This window comes from Amphiura filiformis, chromosome 20 (assembly GCF_039555335.1).
Source record: "Amphiura filiformis chromosome 20, Afil_fr2py, whole genome shotgun sequence".
NCBI lineage: Eukaryota > Metazoa > Echinodermata > Ophiuroidea > Amphilepidida > Amphiuridae > Amphiura > Amphiura filiformis.
This window is the reverse complement of record NC_092647.1, coordinates 28,310,081-28,333,943: the sequence shown is the minus strand read 5'-3', so window position 1 is coordinate 28,333,943 and position 23,863 is coordinate 28,310,081. Positions and strand designations below refer to the sequence as shown.

Sequence of the window (23,863 nt, the reverse complement as noted above, 5' to 3'; positions counted from 1 at the left end):
ATGGGGATCCCCCTCCCCCAATATATTGTTAGGAGGATGGTCCATACAATCATGAATCATCCCCCCAATCCACACAATCATTATGCAGTAGCTTGCAGTTACTGTCCGTTTTTCCTATTCAGTGCACACACAGCGCTCCAATTGATGATTGACCTTTAGCTCACTCACTGTACTTTAGGTATAAGCAATAGACTAGTTAGTGGGCTGGAGGGAAAACCCTTCACCCAATAATAGCCATAGAGGCTCACATGTGAATTATAATGTTCATCCTTAACATACTACAATTTTAAGTAAAAAATGTCACGGGAAAGCTGTTGTCCAGCTGTTTTTCCGAAGAGAGTCTTCCAAAATTTTCATAACAGTCGGACGTGTAATTTTAATGGCAAATTGTGCTCAACAGCTGACTCGAGATAGCTCCAACTTCGAGCCTCGGCGAGCACCATCGTGTGATCGGTTTGATCAATTTTCGCCATAGAAGCTGTAAAAAAACTTAAATTCTTTCCCTCTATGGTCATCTAAAAATGATTAAAATGCGATTTTGGGAAGATTGTTGTCGAGCCCTCCCAAATATGGAGTTCTGACTGCCCGATAGGGAGCTAAAAAAACCTTTTTCCAAACCGTGTTAAGTCTAAAACGACATGTTTCTCATTTACTTGTGTGATACGATCACAATAAAATAATGTGACAAGTTTGACATGAGTTGTACCATCAACATGGCTGGATAACAATATGCAGACTTTTGTTCTCAGTTCGGAAACAAAGCTAAGGCCACGCTCAGTATTGTAAATGTGCGTTTGCTTTGTAATGGTGCATCCAACTGAAATTATAATACCTATTTCATCACAGCACATTGCGATATCGGACAGGTAAAATCAGAAACATATATTTATGGATTTATCCAGGAATATGAGACACATCCCTGATTTAACATAGTTGAGCTGTTTTGAATGAGGTTTATCTTCAAGTTGGTGTAATGGGGTTTAAGTCCTCCAAAGGTCGTGGTGAATTCTGCTGTAGACATGACTGCATAATGTGTTGACGCCTGTATTATAGGCCTATGGGTTTCTAACCAAAATTAACCCCATATTTGGTCATTTTAAAATAAAAAGTGCCAATTTTTTGCGCTTCGCGCGCATTTGTACCATTAACTTATTTTGTCAGCAAAAGGTGCTGGATTCACTGGACTTATTGATTTCATTTGATTTGTTCGGATTTTGGGTTATTCCTTCATGTAATTTTACACGAAATTAGGGTTAGGGTTAAGGTTAGGGTTAGTTTAGGGTTAGGATTAGGGTTATGATTATGATTAGGGTTAGGGTTAGGGTTAGAGTTAGGATTAGATTACACGAAATAATTACATGAAGGATTGACCGGATTTTGACAACCCTGGATAACCCAAGAAAGCCTCTTTTGAAGCTTATTTCCATTGGGGTCCATTGAACACCGGGACGGATTGGGAACAGTAAGAGGTTAACACCCTACACTTTTCGAAATTGGCTGCGAAATACATGTACATCAATGCAGGTACAGGTATGGCTCTCTGCACACGGGACCGACGGCTTATAACGTCCCCTCCGAATGTCGGAGTACTTTCATGATTCATTTACCCAATTCTAAATGAACCATGGGGAGAGCGGAAGTCTGAATTTAATCTACAGAAGTTGCCAATTAGTTTCAGACTTTTTCCAAGTCAATATCCCAGCAAATCGCCACCGTCGGGAATTGAACCCGGGACCTCATACACTAAAGGCAAGTACCCTGCCAATGCGCCACGCACTCACTCCTTGACTTTCACTGCCATAGAATAATTAAACTAAGACCAATCTACCAATCACCTCAAGGCTACCAAAACCAGCAGAAATTTTCTCCAACCTATGTCAAAAAGAAATCTATGCCAGTAATGCCACTGTTAATGATGTATATTCTTTTTTAGGACATGAAGGGGGGGGTCAAAAAATTGTAGACCATAAAAGGGCGGATCAAAAAAATCCACCCTTTTTAGGGGGATCAAAATTTTTTGACGTCCAAGGTTCCAACTTTTCCAACCCCCCCCCCACACCAAAGTAGGCCTATTTATGAACACTCCCTAATTATTTGACATTTATTAAGGGCTGGTGTATGAACGTTTGGACAGTATTTATTGTGGGACATTAGAGCACATCAGACATATCGAATTGCATTCTGAATACGAAGAATGTCCTTGATATCAAATAATTTTGATTTTTTGAAATTCGCAGTGTAATACACATTTTATGGCAAATGATTAAAAATTAATATTTTAGATATTTAACAGTAGGCTACTCGAAGTAAACTTTATAAATCTGATGATTTATACTTAAAGTGTATGTAGGTGGGATGAAAAGCCGAAGATTAATTGGAAATTTTGACCTTTCGTATTGAAGATATGAACTTTTTAAAAAAAAACACAAAAAAATTAGGTCTCTTTGGGAAAAAAATCCATATCTTCAATATGAAAGGTCAAAATTTTCAATTGATCGTCGGCTTTTCCTCCCAGCTACATACACTTTAAGAATATATCATTAGATTTATAAAATTTACTTCGAGGACTGTTATATATCGAAAATGTGAAAAATATCAAATTTTAATAATTTGTCATAAAATTTGTATTAGGCCTATAGGCCTATCGTGAATTTCAAAAATTAAAATTATTTGATATCAGAAAGACATTCTTCGTATTCAGAATGCAATTCGATATGTCTGATGTGCTCTCATGTCCCACAAAAATACTGTCGAAACGCTCAAAACGCTCATTCCAGATCCCTTAAGGAGATCTTATACTTTTACACAGGCCCGTAACCAGGATTTGGTTGGGGGGGGGCTGATTTTGAAAAAGTTGACCTTTGTTAACTTTTGTAAACACTTTCAGTATCATCTTTTATAATTCTTGTTAACTTTTGTTTATATGGGTGCTCCACCAAGACCATATACATTAAGGGACCGATCGTTATTTACGGCAGGGGGGAATGGGTGTTTTGGCAAAAATATCGACAAAAAATTTCGCGTTCCCCCCCTCGCGTCCGCTCAAAATTTTCGCGTTCCCCCTTGTTTTCCCAATTTTCTCCATTTCAAATTTAACAATCCCCCCTCCTGGTTCAACTAAAAATTTCAGGTTCCCCCTCAAGACCACAAAAATTTTTCGCGTTCCCCCCTAAATTTACCCATTCCCCCTGCCATAAATAACGATCGCTCCCTAAATTAGTACTTGTTTGTCTGGGACACCGAGCAGTGCAGTATCAATTTACGAACTCATGAACTATGATGGTTTTCTGGTTTCAAGTGGTGCACCGGTTTTGATGAAGAGGAATCGCATCTGATGTCAGCGCCCGTGATGATTTTTAGGAGAGCGTCTCGGAGGCGAAATATTCGCTTGAATATTACGTCTTTTGTGTGGTTTTTGTTCTCAGGGTCTTTCATTTCATTAGTTGTAACATGTGCGTATGTGACAATCTATTTAGAGGATGATCCAGATGACAGGTAAGTGAATACCAAAGCTATTTACTGTCACTCACCGTTTTGCACAAAGAGGTTCAGAATTCGGCAGCCATGCATGCATGACACATGTTTCAATTGTACCATTATTGACTTTGTAGTGGTACAATATAAACTTTAACTGGTAATATTACCATTTTCATTGCCAGGATCAGAAAGTAAAAGCCATTCATAACAAACCCAGGGGTAGCATCACAATTGGATACATGTAGTAGGTAACCTAGGCAAACCTTAGTTAACACATTTACTAGTCAGCGAATTCGCCGAGACCGGGGCCGCAACACAATGCATATTTACATAGAAATTTGAATTTTTTTCGAGAATAGGTGGGTGAAGGAAACCTACATAAATATGTTTTCTATACTTCACTTGACCCAAATATATGATTTTTTATGGTGATAATCAAGTCGCACATGGAATTTTAGAGGATTTTGATAGCAGTTCCATTAAAAAAGCTGCCATCGCCATGAGACTAAGATCTAGAAACACCCCGAAATGCCGTTTTGGGGAATTTTGCTAGCTGAATCTTTTTGATGAAAGTCAATCTTTGACAAGATGTAACTTTGCTACGGAAAGTGCTATGAAAAAAAGGTTTTCAGTTTTGGCTTAGTTTACTCAAGGGCTTTAATTTGATATATAAAACGATGCAATTTGATGGCAAATTTGAATTCACCTAGGATACCTACATCATGTAGAAACAAGATTAAACATGAGAACTCCCATTGTTCTTTCTTTTGCTCTTTTGATTGATTATGATGTCAATCTCTTTTGGAACACTCTCATTTTTGTCATTTTTACTCTTTTTTTTTTTACAGAGATTATCTTTTTGAATTTCCTGATGTAGAAGATAAAACTGAGATTGAGGACAAAATTCTTCTTGGAGATGATGTGCATGATGATCTAAACCTAGTCAGCTCTAAACTGATTGACTCATCACAGATAGAATTGGCAGGGTGGTGGATGCCACACGTCAGATGGAATCCAGAGATTGACTGCAATACTGGCCAGCCTGGTATTTGCAGTAAGGTAAGCGCCAAACTGATTGACTCATCACAGATAGAATTGGCAGGATGGTGGATGCCACACGTCAGATGGAATCCAGAGATTGACTGCAATACTGGCCAGCCTGGTATTTGCAGTAAGGTAAGCTCCAAACTGATTGACTAATCACAGATTGAATTGGCAGGATGGTGGATGCCACACGTCAGATGGAATCCAGAAATTGACTGCAATACTGGCCAGCCTGGTATTTGCAGTAAGGTAAGCGCCAAACTGATTGACTCATCACAGATTGAATTGGCAGGATGGTGGATGCCACACGTCAGATGGAATCCAGAGATTGACTGCAATACTGGCCAGCCTGGTATTTGCAGTAAGGTAAGCTCCAAACTAATTGACTCATCACAGATAGAATTGGCAGGGTGGTGGATGCCACACGTCAGATGGAATCCAGAGATTGACTGCAATACTGGCCAGCCTGGTATTTGCAGTAAGGTAAGCGCCAAACTGATTGACTAATCACAGATTGAATTGGCAGGATGGTGGATGCCACACGTCAGATGGAATCCAGAGATTGACTGCAATACTGGCCAGCCTGGTATTTGCAGTAAGGTAAGCGCCAAACTGATTGACTAATCACAGATTGAATTGGCAGGATGGTGGATGCCACACGTCAGATGGAATCCAGAGATTGACTGCAATACTGGCCAGCCTGGTATTTGCAGTAAGGTAAGCGCCAAACTGATTGACTAATCACAGATTGAATTGGCAGGATGGTGGATGCCACACGTCAGATGGAATCCAGAGATAGACTGCAATACTGGCCAGCCTGGTATTTGCAGTAAGGTAATTTGCCAGAGATGAGATTAAATGCATTTATTTCATGAATGTATATATTATACTGTTTAAATTTATTGTAAGTTATATGAGTGGATATTACCGTATAAATTTGTTCCATTTAATAACCGCCCATGCCCCTATAAGCGCCCACCCAGCAACTTTACTACACATGACCCCCAATCATTATGTGCAAGAACCAATATGGAACCATCTATACAATTAAAATCAATATTTTGAGCCATTGTTTACGTTTGCAATAATGTAAACAATGTCAAAAATAAGCACCCATCCAAAATGACATTGTTAAGCGCCTTGGGCGGTTAATGGAATGAATACAGTAATTCTTTATTCATTTCATTATTGCAAGTTGTTTTTAACAATAATAATTAACAATTACCAAATTAAAATAATAATGTTCCAATAATCACTCAGTATAATGAGATTAAATGTGAAGTTTTTAAGGAATTGTAAAGAAAAATACAAGAAAATCTTGCAATGAAACTGAACTGACAGATTCTGAAAGTGTGTGGGAAATTATCTGGTTCATGAATTTAGAATAAGTAAGTATTGTTGCTCTTTTTGCAATATACCTAAGAACAGATTAGGCTATATATGTTATACATATGTACTAGTAAATGTATCCAGTTACAACTTTGTAATTAAGACCTCTGGCATATGTGGGCACATATTGATCTAGATATAAATAAGTATAACATTAACAATCATATTGTCACTCTTTAACCCTAAGCAATAATTGCATTATGTGATTCCTCACAATATAAAATTCAAAATTAAATGAATTTGATTCTGAGCAATGATCATTAGTATTAATATGACTGCCTGAACTTAACCCTGATCAAAACAATTAATTCTATTGATCCAATATGACTAGTAAACAACCATAATTATTGTATTCCTGTCTCAAAACTTTTAATATAAATTATTGAGCCTGTAATGTGTTGAGCTATCATGAAATTCCCCTTCATAACTTCTTGTGCAAATTACAAATCAACATGTTCAGAATTGGAAACACTGAAACTTCATTTTTGACTTATAAAATCTCCAATTTGTATGTACATACATGTATCGCTCATTCTACAAAATACGGTGCCAATAGCCTTTTTTCCATTCTTTGGTCCACAAACACTTTGTCGGGCATTTAGGGCATCAAATATGTTGTTTTTCTGGTAGAACTCAACAAGATCTACACGGACATATATAGTTTTCCATACTTTAAATGCTTTCTTCAGCCTGATTAACCCTTGCAAAGGCTCAAAAATCGCTAAAAATGCGTTTCCACTGCTCAAGTGTCACATCTAACCCTGAATATTTTCTTTGAATAAATGTGATTTCTTTACATATTTGTTGTTTTTAATTAGATAACGCACCGCATATTGTTTATCAACATTATTTTTAGTGATTAAAACGTCTTTGTGTAATTCTAAAATAAATTGCACTTTCCACCAAAACGCTGTGAGCTATGTTACCCTTTTTAACACACGTTATTGGAAAGAAGTAAAACAGAGGTATCAATGTAATTTGCGTTTTTTGAAAGGAAACACTCATAGGTTTTTAAAAATCACAGAAAAAATCGTGATGCTGTAGCATTTTTGGCATAGAAATGTTGTCAACATTGAAATTTCGACCGACCATGTTAAGATTGGTGAGCTACGTTACCAGAATTCTATAGTATGCACTTGTATTACATGTACTTCCTAATAATATGTGAAAGCTACCAGTGGTCGAACCCCATTTATATTAGAATTAACCGACATAACATTTTAACGTTCGCAAATCACATCAAAAACATTAAAAACCCGTGAACTATGTTACTGTGAGCTACGTTACACACTCATTTACACATCTTTAAAACTTCTATGAAATGGTGAATTTGGGGTTACATGTCACTCAAGTGATCTTTAGTTTGCTTTTTATGACCTTGGATTGAGTAAAACCAGCCCATTTTGTAGCCGGTAACGTAGCTCACATTACATTGAGCTTTTTAGTGTTAAAAAACATCATGACCTCCTGAAAGAAAAATATGCAAGTGGTGTTGGCAATCTTTTAGATATGAAAGTAGTGATACATTTACTCTTAAAAAACACAAAAAGCAGGTCTTTTTGAACAACTTTTATTTTTTCAATTTTTACAGTGGATTGGCACCCGATTTTGTAGAATTAGCGGTATGCACGTTCATAAAATAATTGGGTTTGACTTTGAGTACTATAGGCACCATAAACGATTGCCCAAAACACACATACAAACAAAAGTGGCATCAGAAGTATTTGTTGCTGGATGTTAAACAGTTATTCTATGTGTGAACCATGGATGCAAAACCAATGAAGTTTTTGATTGAAAAAGGTACTAAAAATGAAGATTTTTTTGAGGGCATATCAGCAATGCTAGGAGCATTAAAATATTTTCTTATAAGATCAATTCTTGCTCTCCTTAGTTTTTCATATTTTCAATATGGTCACGCGTTTTAAACTCGCCACCCAAAAAGGGTGGAGATGTTACGCTTTTTGGTATCAAGCTGCAGTTAATCTCATATATTTTCATAATTACAAAAGCTAGATCAATGCATGTGGTCTCATTTGAAAGCTGTGTTATTATGCCATATTCCTGCAAAGTGGCATTGCCATAGTCCATCCAGAAGTGAAGATATACCTTTTTGTAGCTTGAAGTACAGGGGTGGAGGCGGAGGCGGCGCCGGAGGCCTGTACAAACTATATGGGAAATTGACATTTTAGTACAATTTTTGCAGAAACGATGATATTTTTGTCAAATCTTTGTGTATGGCTATAAATTTGGTACCAAAACAAAGCTAACATATTCTACTTTATTGTTTTATGATTGACAAGTAGGTAAATGAATGTATAGTATGGACAAACCAGGTGATAATAAAGAAAATAATAATAACATAGTGATTTTGTGACAATTATAAACTTGCAAATCGGTAGGAAAATAATTATTTTTAAAATAATATTTCATGTCCATTGATTTATTTTATTTTAAAAAGCCAAATAATGTTAACTGTTGGGCCTATATACCTTCCAGTAATTAAGAGTGCATATTTTTGTTTATTTTAAGTCAATTAATGTCAGCATGATGCTAAAGACCTTTTTTTATTCCAATAAATCGGAAAATCCATGAAAATGAAGATGAATTTGGACATCAAGATCAGTATCCTCCAGGAACTAAGGTCATCAATGGATACTACTAAAATGTACAATCTGCACAACATTCAGGCAATCCAGATCACTACAAAGCCAATCCTAAAGCCAATTGATGCTGTCATACCTAAAGACTGTGTATCATATTTTGGTATCAAAACATGCTATCGGACACAACCTGCATGGACTATGTGGATGCAGTGTGTGCAATTGCACTCTTTAGATACTTTTTACAGTCTATGAAGTTAAAATCCTAATATTTGTGTATGTATGTTTGAAAGAATCAGCCTGTTTTCATGGGACATAGATAAATTTCATGTACTATCTTTAAGATGCATTCCCATCGACATATTTAATTACTCGGTAAGCGCAAGTTGTTTATCAGGTATGTTAATGTTTTTTAAGTAAATTATGATGACTTGTTTCAGTGATTCTTCCTGCCACAAAAGCATGTTGGAATGTGTTTAGTTAGTCTGATATAAATAGATAGGTTTTTGGGGTGATAGTGGGCAACTAAAGACACTTACATACATGGAATCTGTGAAAAGATTAAATTTCCGATTATAAATTTGCACCAAATTGGGATGGAAATATTTATTTTGGGTGAATCATGAACCCCATGCAATTTGATATTGTTGTGAGGGTCTAAGTGTGCTCTGCAAGAAAATAGCATTATTTTTGCTATAGGGTTACCACAGAAAATGTTATTGTAAAAAACATTGAATGACTAAAAATATATAAAAATTCACATTTCAGTCAATGTTACCTTTTTATCTTACACCTAGTGTCAATTCTGAGTGCATATTTGGATTCCTTGGGCAATTTCCTTTCAGAAAATGTATACTTTTACTACCATAGGGGGTATACTTCAGCAAATATGAATTTGTAAAGGTAAAATCATGTTGCGAATGCAAAAATCCCCATGTAACGCGAAAGGAGGCGACCTTAAAACGCGCGACCATATTCTTGTAGAATGCATTATGCTGTTAATCATAAACAGGGCCGGATTTACCATAGGGCCAGATGGGCCCTCAAAATTGCCCTGTGCAGTGTGCATCTTCCATTTTAGCCGAAAAACACCATGTTTGGGGCTAAAATAAGGTACAAAGATTGTAAAATTTTCAGCGCTTTGCGCGCAAATGGCCTGGTGCATATATATTTGGCAAAATTCAGCTTCAATTTGGGCTAAAATAGTCTAAAATTGAATTTTTTCACGCGCTTCGCGCACAAATGTCCTATTAGTATCTAAAGGCTTGATCACTTGAGTGCACATGCCGTCCTCACGGTGCGTTTGGGGCCTCCAAATTTTGGCCTGGCCCAGGGCCCCCAAAAAGGTAAATCCGGCCCTGATCATAAATTCAGACCCTCAAGTTCAATTTGGATGATGTTTTGTGTAGTAGTAAAAAGAGTTACTTGGCAACTCAGGTACCAAACAGGAGATCACCGACTGGTAGCCACAGGTATTTCACTGGCCTGGCTAACAAAAGGGTGCAATAACTAAGGGTGATTGCATCATGGTGTCACTTAGGATGCATGCATGAGCAGTAGGTTGCTTTGTAAGATTTTGTACAATTTTATAAGAGTTTGGGTTAAACCGTTTAATTCCTATTTTGTATTTATTCATTTTTTTTTTACATTTCACTGCAGGTATTGAGTGTGCGATGTAAGCCAGACAGTATTCGAGCCATATACCAATACCTACCAGTGAGTAAACAATGTTATTCATTGTTGCAATCCGTATACAAACACTATTTACATGTACTTCTTATACCCTCTACCCTATAGATGCAATACATTTTATGATATGATTTATCAGAATCGCCTGAAACAAATAAGGTACTATATCTGCTAAGGAAAAACTCTCAAGCATACATGGTTGAATAATTCATCATAATCTGTAGAATAAGCTGGATATTATTTCTGATCCAATTTCTGATAAATTGCACTTACTGCATGTGTACGTTTTGATAGCAAGCTATTAGTTTTGTCAACACTGGATGAAGACTGGTGCAGAGAACTTGTCATCCAATCACCTATTGATTTCCTGGTGATTGAGCACTGCTCATGAGCACTGCTCGGAAGCAGAAAAGGAAGTAGGTAAAACAGTCACCACAGCAAGCAGGACAGAATTGCTAACAACCATCTATTCCATAAATCGGCCATCATCACAGATCAATTTGATGCACCTTGACACTGAAAAGTTTTGGCAACAGTGGATTTTAGTAGTAGTCCCCATCCAGTTTTATATTAAACCTTGTAATAAAAACAAGCAAACCAGGTTGATCAACTCAATTCAGTGGTTATAAAGTTTACAACTACAAGTTATACCAAACCTGTGCATTTTTGTTGTGAAAAATACAATTTATCACTAGTTTTTGGTAAATAAAGGGAAGAGGGTTCCCGTTTATGATGCGTAAGCCTCTTCCCTTGTTTGTATGCTTATAATAGGCTGATGGGTAAGCATAATTGATCTCATACACTGGTATGTAATTGTGTTGTTTGTGCTCTTTACCCTGACTTGAGTCCTGTTTATCAGGGACAGTCTGTGTAGCTCAGTGGTTAGAGCGCTTGCCCCAGCAAGCGAGAGGTCTAGGGTTCAAGTGCCTGCACAGGCAGGTATATCCGGAGTTTTAACTCCGGAGTTTTTACTCTGGTATATCTGCCTATGCATGTCATGTTTCTATAAGTAATTGTACTAGTGTGCGATAGGTAATTCTTCTTTGCCCTGTAAATGTGTTTATGTTTGTTTGTTTTTCTGAGACTGTAATCAATTTGTGTTGTTTGTTTTTCCTTTCTATTTTTAAGTTTCAGAAGTATTTGTTCCATATATTTTGTATGTCTGCATGCTCATCAGAAATATATCATTTTACTTACTTTTTACATTTTTTTTTTTTTATCTTCAGATAAATATCAAAGCATCAGAAATCAAAAGTATATATTTTTCTGCTACAAGTTCATCATCTGCTCTGAAGAGGGATGCTACATATAATATTATGGTATGTATACATACAAATACAGTCTGCACAAAAAGTAACGTTTCAGGTTTTTAATTTAACCACACAGCCAAAAAGAGGGTAGATTTCTAACCCAGGGTGGAGAGGGGCACTGGTCATTGACCATTGGTATCATGTGTGACCAAAGATTCATGTAAAAAGGGTCTTTTTTAATGATCATGCACTATATGTATGTGTCATGAATAGGGTATCTACAAGGAAATTTAAGAAAAAATGCATTCCTTGCACATATGCTAATGGGTACCAGCCTCTTGAGGTACCCAGTTCAATCCCCAGTGGTGGGGACTAGACTTGCTGGACATGGCCTTGGAAGAAATGCTTCAATAAATATTTGATAAAAACATAGTTTTGTATAAAATAAAGTCAAAATATTGTTTGGCTTATTATAAAAATTACATTATATTGCAGCCACAGACAGAATTGCATGACATTTTACAATATTTATTTTATCCCTTCTGTCTATAGCCATAAAGGGGTACTGGTCTTGCTAGCATCTTTATGTATGGGTGTTCCATATGTGTTAGGTTTTTCTTTTTTTCCATATGGGGTGTAACTTGCTAGGGGCAAATTATATTCAAAATCCATCAAAATAAATTAAAATTAATTCAACAGATTGTGATATATTTTTTATTATTTCAATTATTTATACATTATTTTTGTATTTCAGGTTGAATCAGCCATGTATAGTGCAATAGCCTTACTGAAATATACAGATGACAGTCAAGATAGAATGAGGTAAATAACCTGTATGTCTACTATAGATATTTCAATTAATTTGTGGCTTGGGATGAACATACCTGTGGCACACTATAAGTGTTTACACAGTGTCACGACATGCATGTGCATGATTCGGGATAGCATTGTATGTCTGTATATTTGCTGCTGTGGAGCTACAAGCGCCCAAGTGATAAGCGTGCAGAGTGTTCCACCAGGGCCAACAATTACCTGAAATATCTGTAATAAAATAGTGATAGTGAACAGTACATACATATTATAGTAGACAGTCATGGAAAAATTATTTGAAGTTTAGAATACTTTCATTTCAACAACGAAAAACTACGACCCCTCTCTCCTCTGTGCAATACTGAGAAATATCATCAGATTTTCAAAATCATCCAACATTGATTGGTGGGGAGAGGAGAAGACCAGAAGGGTAAATCATTGTTGTCCTGTTCATGCCTAAGCATAATAGCAGTACATGATGTCCATGATCATGCAGAACTCTGCATGGAATTTTGACAAAGTGTGTCAGTGTTCCAAGAAATTTTTGTTCCAGGATTGGTCCCCGTCACAAAACTACTGACAACTTCTACTATACCTACTACAATATTTGACTCACTAAAAATTTTCAGTGTATCATCAACTGACTGTCAGAGAGCCTCTCATTCAAATTTTTGGCCAGGGCCTTTTTTAGCTTACCCTATAAGTGATGGCTTCAAAATGTAGCCACCGGTTGACCACTGGCACCCTGGCAAAATGGATGCGGCATTCCATTGTTCCAACAATAGAAATCAGACCCAATCACCAGGGCTCTGCCAGGGTGTTAGAGGTAACCCAGTGGTTGGGTTTTGAAGCCATCCCTAGCGCATACTCGGTCATCAAATTGTTTGTCTTTTTTTATAAGATAGCATTTCCAGTTAAATTTTTTTTTTATTGAAACTTGTTAAATCATGAAGGTTTCTTTACATGACATATATAAGATTCACAACTTTTAAGTTTCCCCCAACTTTTTTGGAACTATATCAAAAAATATTTTTTACATTTTAAAAATGAAAAATGGTAAGTTTAGCCTTATTTGGTTTTACACATCTGGACTAATTTATAGCATCACACATTATATCGTTCGGTCACAATGGTTCATTATTATAAAAAAAGAGGCTGTTTCTAACAGTAATTATAAGTTACAGATCCTATATCATCGTCTCTTTGTTTTTTGTGCTTTACCAGGTTGGATTTCCCAACAGGAACACATCCATATATCAAAGCAGAACTGGACAAAGTAAGTGCCCATATGTCTACTACAGTCTGTCCACTTAGAAGTACAAACCAAATCTGTGACATCGGGGGTCGATGCTTTGGGTCACACGCGAGCGCGACGCGTAAAAAGCGAGGTGCACAAATCGCACAGCAGTTGGCACGCCAAAGAAGCATTGCACAGAAATAATTATTCTCATACCTCCTGTTTCCGAGGTCTATTTACTTTGTACTTCTATGTGGACAGACTATAGATTATGTTTTTGCAATAAGCTAATATTTTTTATTTGAAATTCATGCCTGTGGGAGATGACACTTACATGTTGAATTGTTTGGTCAATCAGATGGATTTTATTTGTTTGTTCTATGCTGAAATTCAGCTCAAATCTGGGGAATAAGGGTGGGCATTGCCAGGGTTTTCCATGTCGCGATATTGTGGCAAAATTTATTGATCATATCGCGATAAATTTTAAGACTCAAACAAATTGTAATATAAGCTTAAAATAATGCTGTATAATCTTAAATGGAAGGAATTAGTTACATCACAAATGCTTCATTATATTTTAGGAACATACAATCTGACTACAAACTTGGAATATTATTGCCAAAGTGGCGACTCTATTCAGCTTTCATTTGGGAGTTGTTGAGTCTATATAGTTTATGGTGGGGTCATCGATGAATCAGTAAGGTAATTTCATCTAGAAAAAATAATGATGACCTGGTTCAATTCTTTGTCACTTCAGTTGTTGAGTTTTAAGGCATTGCTATCACCCATCTACATGTACCATCAGTCCATCGCACACCCAAAGTAATTACAAAGAGTGTGATTTATAGCACACCTGAAAATGTAGAAAGGGTATTTTAGTTAAATTAGGAGAATCACACTCCTGGCAAATCTTCTAAACAAATTCAGAATGATTTGTAGCCCACTGGATATTTGAAAATGCAACCGCATTCACTTTAGGGAACAAACCAAAAGTTTGATGATGTCCTGTAAACAAAAGTGCTTTCGGTAGGTTGACTCTCTCCCTCCCTTTAACATAAGGACTTTCATTTATAGGACATCATCAAACTTTTGTTTTGCTCCCTTTTAATCTCTTTCTTTATATGTGTGCATCCATATCAAAAAGATGCACTTGTCGGCTGCTACATGTGTCTCATTTCACATAATAGCTGGGAATAAATATCAGACTCATATCAAGTGTAGGTCACTTCAAATCATCCCCAAGTCAAATTGTATAAGGAATGTTCTCTGTATTCCTAACCCATGTGACTTCGGATGATTTGAAGTGACCTCCACTGTGGAGATGAGTCTGGTATTTAATCCTAGCTATTATGTGAAATGAGACACATGTAGCAGCCGACAAGTGCATCGTTTTGATATGGATGTACACATGTGTTTGTGCAAGTTAATAATTTAAGAATTAATTGTATTATTCAATATAATATTTATTGTTTGATTATACCTTGTACGACTAACGAAATTTGTAGAATTCTTATTGTAAGTTTTGTTTTGTTCTTCGTTCCAGGTTGTTCCATCTGATAAACAACTCCAAAGTGTCACAGTTATGTTATGTTGCTATGGTTACCATGGCTCTGTCAAATTTCTAGATATAATCGTCAAACCAATAATTGGTAAGTTAAGTTCTTTATTACCACCACCAGAATGTGTGTCTTATTTGCATTTTTTTTAAAAATATTTGATATTAAGAGGATGATGTAATGCAGGTTCGGTGAATTCGCAGACAGGATAATTATAATCTAATTGCAGATGACAATACAATGTAGCTGTTATATCAACTGCAACAGGAGTAAGCTGCTTGTGATGACTGAATGCTTCCTATCAGCGAGGAAAGCATGGCTTTCTAGTACCCGTACATGTAGTTGCTAGTGGCCAAGCATGCCATTTGGATCAGTGACGAGCTAACGGCGAAGGGTCATGGTCTCCAAGAAAGTGGGTGGCGATAATGTGCCGAGCCGCCTGAATGAATTGTGTTGGAGAAATAACCAGGGTCACATGGATCATTTATATATAACTGCCACCAGTATAATGCTCAGGAACACTTGCTACTGCTTATTTTGTAATGGAGTTTTAATTCCTGATTTTTTTTCTCAAGAGCAGTTTTTTGCCAGCACTGGAACATACTGTTCTCTTTTCAGAGCTGAGCACAGTCCAGTGCAGGAAATGTAACATGGGGCTATAGTTTGAAAAGCTAGTAATCGGCGGGCCTTATAACATTGCAGATTAATAGCAATATATTTTATTTCGAGAATTGTCTTGTAGCAGCTCGCCAGAAGTATCACAGATTATTAATTCAAGACCGATAATTTGTATACTATATTTAACATGCACAATATATAGACCAGAAAGGTCAACTATATATCACTCTTATCGTGGGTCTACTTTTCGGTGTAGTGGTAAAAGCCTAACAATTCCGGCCAATTTCGAGCTGATCAAACTATAATTATTTTTTGTATTTGTCACACCAGCATAATGCATGCAAAATGTTGATGAATTATAGTAGGCTTGAATTGTGCTGCCGTAACTGTGCCTCGACTTTCACATGTTATAATTACTATTTATGTATTTACCAAGATTTGCATTGGGTCTTTTCCATCAACAGAATCAGTGCCAACACCTGGTCCATTACTCACTGAGCCAAGTCATTACATAGAGGAGTGTCCTGATTACAGTGCACCCACATCTAAACAACAGGCGGTATCTTTTCATTCAGAGCAGATATTTACTTCAGACCTTACAGAGGTAAAAAATTATTCTTTATTTATTTAGGCAATAGAAACAAATTAGTTCAATCTTTCGACCGACCATCGATGCTTGGTTGATCCTTTTAATTAAAAACCTCGCGTCGAGGTTTTCCAAAGTTTAAAAAATAACGGTTAGTTAATGAAAAAAGAAGAAGTGAAATTTAGCAACGCGACAAGGTTTATTTGCCCGTAATAGAGTTCTATTGTATTCGCTATTGTATCCACTATTGTATTCTATTTATAAAAACTACTGCAAGAATTGCGGCATACACAGTTCTTGCTGGTCACTACCGCCAGCGTTTCGCATTTATTAAAATTCAAAATGATCGGATCCTCTTACAATTATAGACTTATACCCGCTTTTTATATAATATTAACAAATTGCAATTATGAAAACTAAAAACTTTTAAAGTGAAATATATTTACCATCGAAAATATATCATACTTAATTGTATATAATCTATATTGAACCCTGAAGTGCCCAATTATATCAAATGGAAATTCATACTAGCACCTATGGGCATCTGTCGACGTATAACAATGTTAATCTTTCGTTCATGCTTCACACCTAACTCGTTTATTTACACACTGCACGCAAGAAGCATATTGGAAAGGCTAGCATCGGCGATGGCAATAGCGGCGGTAGATGCAAGTATGAACAACATCATTCAAGCGTTTAATCCCTTATAACCTTTAGGTCCGAGAAGTGTGAAAGTTTGTGAATGATGTTCTCTATACGTCAGTGTAGAATCATCGTATGCAATTTCAACCGCAGTAGGCATATTATGACACAATAATCCATTAATTACTCGGACTAGAATCCAGAACCCACAGTCTTTTGATAGTTGGTGGTTGTGTAAATATTTTCTAAACACTATAAAAAGACAGCTTTGTACTATACCAGAGAAGATGTAATTCTGTTCTCCCTGCTTTTCTTACATCTTCTCTTGCAAACTGGAATGTGTATGTGGAGAATTGTAATTTTAATATCCGATGCTAAGGAAACAAGCAGGTATGACTATAATATTAATCAAAATCAAGAATAATATCAAACAAATCCTCCTACTCTCTCAGTACACTTGATTTAGGCCTGCATTATGATTATAGGCCTACGGTAATAAATACTTGAAGAAAAAAGTTGAGCTAAACAAGAAACCTTTCGTGCTTGGCTGATCCTTACTGGATGAAGGTCATATAGAGGCCCTGCATGCTTTTATCGATTGGCTCTAAACAAAGGATTTGAACCGGTGTCCTTCACTAAATCATAGTGCAGTTCAGTCATTTCAATCAAATGTTGTCATCAACCTATTTGATCGTAGTGCATTTGTTATGTGTACGAGCGTGTTTATAGTGGGAGCAGATGTGCGGTACATTACGGTAAATTTCTATCCGGTCAGAAATTATCCGGATAAACACTAGCAGTATATGTATGTAGGGTAGATCGATATCCTTCTCAACCGAAGGATATTGTATTTGCACTATAAACACACCAGTATAAATTGTGTGCGGTATTACCGGAAGGAGGAGCTTCGTCATGATGGGTAGACACTAGTATTTTGATAAGTAAAATAGCTGGATGAGGTATGTAGCTGGTTGGGGTGGTTACGGGTCGCTAAAACAACTAACCGCGAAATATGGATATCCAACTAGTTTGCCCCGTATGGCTACAAAGAATCACTAACCGCGCAATGTGGATATCCAACTGTTTTGCCCAAGAGGGCTATAAAGAACCACTAACCGTGGATATCCAACTCAAAAAAGCATCAATATCTACCAAAACGTAAAAAAGGGCCAAAGTTTTTTTAAAAAAATTGATAAGCTTTTCACCCTTTTCTAAACTTGGTCCCATTTATCACACTAACCGCGAAATGTGGATATCAAACTAGTTTGCCCTACAAGGCTTCAAAATATCACTAACCGTGATATATGGATATCCAACTAGTTTGCCCCAAGAGGGCTACAAAGAACCACTAACCATGAAATATGGATATCCAGCTAGTTTTCCCCAGAGCTTCAAAAACCACTTACCATGAAATATGGATATCCAAGTAGTTTGCCCTGCAGGGCTACAAAGAACCAATAATCGCGATAATAGATATCCAACTAGTTTGCCTCGCATGGCTACAAAGAACCACTCACCGCGCAATATGGATATCCAACTCAAAAAAAGTATCAATATCTACCAAAAAAACGTTTTAAAACGCAAAAAGGGGCCAAAGTTTAAAAAATCTTTCCTGTGTGGCTTTTCACCCTTTTTTAAGCTTGGTCCCATTTATGAAAGTTACTAAAGACCCATACAGAGTCATCTATACCTGTTGGTTTTCTTAGTTGTCAGTGTTTATTTCGTAGAGTAAATGAATTAATGTTCGTGCGTGATTGAAGTATTTCCGTATAGACGTTATAATGTATTTTGATTTAAGAAAAAGTAACAAATACTCACTTTCTTACATTTTTCATCGTCATGTTGGATTCTGCGCCTTATGTAGAGATGTGGGGCCTATATGCAGCAGGTTGACATACAGTCGATTTGCTAAGTATAATACTCCACTACTCTTTATATAAACACACAATATAATAAAATATACACCTTCTATAATGTTTTTGATAATAGGCCTACATACATTGATATAGCCTAAGTCATATTGCACCGCTTTCGAACAGTCTCAAAACTATTAAGTGCTAATTTTGTTGCATGGAAAAATTATGACCCGTTCTTCATGTTATTATGATTAAATGGGACCAAGTTTAAAAAAGGGTGAAAAGCCACACAGGAAAGATTTTTTAAACTTTGGCCCCTTTTTTGCGTTTAAAAACGTTTTTTGGTAGATTGACAATGGCCAATATAAATTTGAGATTAATTTTGATTAATTAGTTGTTAATAATTAATAAGTTCATTAATTAGAAGCATCGAAGCAGCATCGAAGGTTGATCCAAAGATCAAACAAATTTATTTCTGGTGCCTTAAGTTATAATCAACTTCTTTTCATTTTTGCATTGTTATTGGGAACTTTTGGAAAATAAAAGAGTGGGGTGTTTTATTTTATATTGAATAAAAAAGTGTAACTTGTTTAATAAAAAAAAATGTGTATTTAATTTATTATATGTAAAAGGTAGTTGCACAATATCTTGCAATAGACCTTTTAGACAGCTGATTGTAAATATTCGGAAATTAGTTCAGAAAAATGATGTCGCATGCAGTTAAAACAAAACATCACAACCAATCACACACTGGCGACTGCACATTCAATGAACATATGATTGTTTACACCAATCATGTACTGCATTGCGTGTAATGTACTTGATACAGCGTATTGAATGTTGTATCCATTTCCTGGTCAAATACACATTCAAATCGCCAGAAAGTGATTTGTTGTGAATATGTTTTGATGGTCGCACACAATCTATGTGACACGATCTGGTCCATGGGGGCCAAAGGCGGCAAATTTCAAACTGAGATAAAGGTAAAAAAACATCGAGTAAAAAACAATAGAAAATAGATGATAGCCTATTGTATGTAGAATGTAATAATTACAGTAACTCAATTTTCAAAAATGCCTCCTTTGGCCCCCATGGACCAGATTGTGTCACATATGGTGCAAAAATCACATGTTTATGTCAAGTGATGCTCTTTACCTTGATATTCACTTTTATTAATACTGTATAGTATAGGGCTGATTCACGGCAGAGGCATACCAACTGTGGGGAGGGGGCAGGGGCAAGTTGCACCCTGGATCATAATTACTGTGACAATATTGACCAAAACAGTTGTAATTTGCATCTTCCTTTAGCATAATTTGTCCTCGTTTTGGCCCATTTTAGCCCTAAAATTGCACATTTGTCCCAGTCTAGTCATTCTAATAGCTGTGTAATGATTTGGAAGTCTTGTCCCCTTGGCTCATGTTCCCTGTAGGCCTCTTATTCATGGTAGCAGCCTTATAGCAAGTCAACTGGAGTTTGTTTGTCATCCAGAATGCAGAGAGTACAATACATATTTATCTGCTGCACCTAATTATTTCGGATATATCTACAGATGAGTGTATTGCATTGTGGAGGACAAACTAACTTCTGACCTCTCTTGAATTAAACCACCCTATTATCAGTATGAAATTAATACACTGAAAATCACACTGATATCTGAACTGAACACTGAAAATTTACACGATATCGCCACTAGTTCAACCACACTGAAAAATGGACTGAAAGGCCTCTGAAAATCATTGGCCACTTATTAATCCCACTGAAATTGATTTAATCACACTGAAATGAGCTGGCCAGTTCTGTTAATATTGTTATGGAAATTATGCCCAGGATCATTGCTCATTATAGCAGACAATACTTGATATACCACTGAAAAATAAACTGAAAACAATTTCAGTGGAACATTTATTGGTTAATGAACACATATTACTTTTTGGGAGATAAATTAGACATGCATGTGCTGATGTTGATATGTCTAATCCACAAGCCCAAAGGGGGGAGTGCATTAGATGCATCAACATCAGCGCAAGTGCATTATTTTGTCTTAATTTCTTGAGCAAACAAGTAATATGCATTCATTAACCTATTTCATACCCGAGAAGAAAAAACACATGATTTTTGCTGTTTTTATAACACAATTATCACTAAATATGTTGGAAAATAGAATGAAATATAAATGCATCAACCCGCCTGAAAAATGAATCAATCCTATGCGACGTTATACACAATCAATGCACTCTGCGTCAATCCTATGCGACGTTATACACAATCAATGCACTCTGCGTCAATCCTATGCGACGTTATACATGTACACAATCAATGCACTCTGCATACTTTTCTACCCGCTTTTCTGATTTGCTGCTTTGATATAGGAGTGTATGAATTTCCTTTGTTGTGGTGATTTTCAGTGGAACAATGTCATTTTCAGTGTAAAGATATTCTTATATTTTTTTCATGAAGATTACAGAAGAAGTGACTTTAGTAACACATGTCTCCATGGACAGAATAGACATTCTACAGAGAACAATAGAACACTGGAATGGACCATTGTCGGTGGTATTGTTTGTACCAACTAAATCAAAGTCAGAGGATGAAAACCATGAATGGAAAAGGTAGGGAACAAAGGGCAACCTTTTTTTCAGGGAATCCAAATTTTAGCGAAGTGTGAGAATTTATTCTTTCAGGATGTCTTGTCAAAATATTCGCTTCAATGAATCTTGTGATTTTGACAGAAATGTCAGATTTTTTACCAAATCAAGTCATTTAATGCTCCAGAATGCATGATAATATATATTATCATGCATTCTGGAGCATTAAACTATAGTTTAAATATTTGGTTTACCATTTCAAAAATGATGACTTTATGTGGTGTGATCAAGCAAAATCAGTCTGAAGTCGGTCGTATTCAATTTCCAGTTTCTTGTAGGATAGTAAAAAGTATAAGCTGCATTTTGCAGAAAACCCCATTGAAAGTTCAAAAGATTATGAGCAATTAAAGAGTTTCTGAAACTTGTCGCCAGGTTATAGTTTCCAAAACAATAACCTGTTACATGTGTTTTGTGATTTCAAATTTGCTACCTTTGCCTCCCATGAACCAGATTGTGTTACATGTGAATGACACTATGTAGGGGAAGGAGAACAAAATGGTGTTACCAAGACCAAGAATCAAATGCAAAATATACAACCAAATTAATAATGTTCAAGATCCGCATGAAAACTCAACACACATTTCACAATTACAGTTTACTGGTACTGTTACAATACCTCAGCACAGTTAATGATTTTGTTTCCTACTTGTTTGCACCAGCAACATGTTAAAACTTGTGCCAATTTTAAACAGAACTTGAACATCATTTATTATTTAACAGTATTTGAAGAAATATCAAGTTGAAATTCTGGATCCTTTTTGGTCATGTCAAGGAAAAGTTTCAGTAAGCAATTACTTGCTTATATCATACAGTAGCTTCAGCCTTGGTAGCCTAGAAGCTTAAGTGAAAAAAAATTCTATTTACTGATCATTTATATTATTTATTTGTTATTTATTCAGGAATTTTCATCAATATAATATACTGGTCTCCCTGGAAGACCTGATACATAATGTACATGATAATATGAATATAATAATAAATATTACAAAATGTAGTAACCAAAAACATCATGATACAAAACAAAATGCAATGCTGAGTTCAAATTATTATAAAAGACTTATAGACCAATCTATCCAAGCTCATTGAATTCAAATTGATACGAAGGTTGGAAGAACTTATCTATGCAACTGATGATCTATAAAGGAAAGTTTTCTTTCCAGAAAAAGTTTAAATTTTTTTTTAAAATCTATATATGGGATATGGGATATATGTATATAAAAACAACAACTATTGTCTGCTTCATTATTTGGGTAATGATGAAATTGTATCCCCTGTGGCTTCAAACGCATAGATAGTATGCCCATCATCGCCCAAGGTTCCAGATCATCACAGGGGATAGTTTTCACCATTTCTCATATGAACAATCAATAATTGTACACCAAATTTAGCACTCGACAATCAAACAAGTTTCAACCACGTCAAGCCTTAATAGTAGGCATGTCCACTAAAAATTGAAGTACTTTTAAATTGATTCAGACCTAACTTATTGGCTGGGAATTGATGAAAGAAACATTTTGGCGTTTAAATAATCTTAATCGGACGTTTCATTCCAGAGATATGGCCTTTCGAGTGTCACGGTTTTATATAGGGCTGCTAGAACAAGTTAAAAAGTTAAAGTCCAAAATGGAATACTAACAGAAAGTGCAACTTTAAGGTACTTTTTCTTAATGTATTTATTAACTAGCGTTATCTGGAACATTATATTTGCTTATAACAACATGAAAATAAGATCATCCTGAAAATTTAATCGATTTTGTTGACATACAACAAAAAATATAAGACCTCAAAACCCATGGTTTGTTTGGTGAAACCTCAAGCATGATCATAGATGGCCGCCATGGAAAATATCTCCATAGAGGAGATGAACAATAAGTGCATTATTTCAAATGAATAGCGGTAGTCTTAAACATTGTTCAATCTTTTAAGGTCAGCACATTTTATCTTCAAAAATTATTATATTTCATCATGGCATAAGTTTGGTAACATTAATCACTACCAATTTTGAGAAATTTGCTCCAACTCAAAGGTTATCTTTACTACATTGAGCAATACACTGTGTGTGCTTGGAAGCCATGATCACATGATGATGGATAGCATATGAAATGGACATGGTAGTGAGAAGTGCACGGAAGTCCATTATTTGAGATGGGCGCATGGTAGGCTTAAACATTCTTAAATTTCTTAACATCCTGTACATTTTGTCTGCAAAAATAGTTAAATTTTATGAGTATGTAAGTTTGCTTGTCTGATTCACTCCAAATTCGGAGATAATTGCGTTTGAACACCTGATGCACGGAATGGTGTCACTTCAACCTGTTGTAGTTCTCATCTCATTAAATTTTTCATTAAAAAAGTTGATCTCTTCATGAAGGAAGGTCCTCTCTATTTACTGACCAAACAGGAAAAAGTTTGGTTAATGTTTTCTGGTGGAATCAGGAATTTCTTGAAACACCCTGATATA

At 36.0% G+C, this 23,863-nt stretch overlaps 2 protein-coding genes across 3 annotated transcripts in view; both read left to right on the top strand.

Annotated features, from left to right (window-relative positions):
* The first annotated feature begins 3,332 nt into the window (after positions 1-3,332).
* LOC140142238 (uncharacterized) lies at positions 3,333-4,677 on the top strand. The gene is made up of 2 exons (XM_072164206.1): positions 3,333-3,495; positions 4,326-4,677. The coding sequence occupies exons 1-2, from the start codon at positions 3,335-3,337 to the stop codon at positions 4,675-4,677; spliced, it is 513 nt and encodes a 170-aa protein (XP_072020307.1). The 5' UTR covers positions 3,333-3,334.
* A 480-nt stretch (positions 4,678-5,157) lies between these two features.
* LOC140141774 (xylosyl- and glucuronyltransferase LARGE1-like) overlaps positions 5,158-23,863 on the top strand; it is a 36,982-nt gene continuing 18,276 nt past the window's right edge. The window contains exons 1-8 of one of the 2 annotated variants that reach the window (XM_072163643.1): positions 5,158-5,238; positions 10,170-10,226; positions 11,426-11,518; positions 12,204-12,271; positions 13,484-13,535; positions 15,040-15,145; positions 16,135-16,274; positions 21,215-21,366. In XM_072163643.1, coding sequence (XP_072019744.1) covers positions 5,173-5,238; positions 10,170-10,226; positions 11,426-11,518; positions 12,204-12,271; positions 13,484-13,535; positions 15,040-15,145; positions 16,135-16,274; positions 21,215-21,366 — 734 coding nt within the window. In that variant the 5' untranslated portion in view covers positions 5,158-5,172. Of the gene's footprint in view, positions 5,356-10,169; positions 10,227-11,425; positions 11,519-12,203; positions 12,272-13,483; positions 13,536-15,039; positions 15,146-16,134; positions 16,275-21,214; positions 21,367-23,863 lie in introns of both variants that reach the window. The other variant, XM_072163642.1, reaches the window with a different exon arrangement.

Excerpts from the sequence above, each read along its gene's own strand:
- LOC140142238 (XM_072164206.1), top strand. The coding sequence starts at position 3,335 with ATGTCAGCGCCCGTGATGATTTTTAGGAGAGCGTCTCGGAGGCGAAAT. Across the intron at positions 3,496-4,325 it reads GAGGATGATCCAGATGACAG|AGATTATCTTTTTGAATTTC; the intron begins GTAAGTGAATAC and ends TTTTTTTTACAG.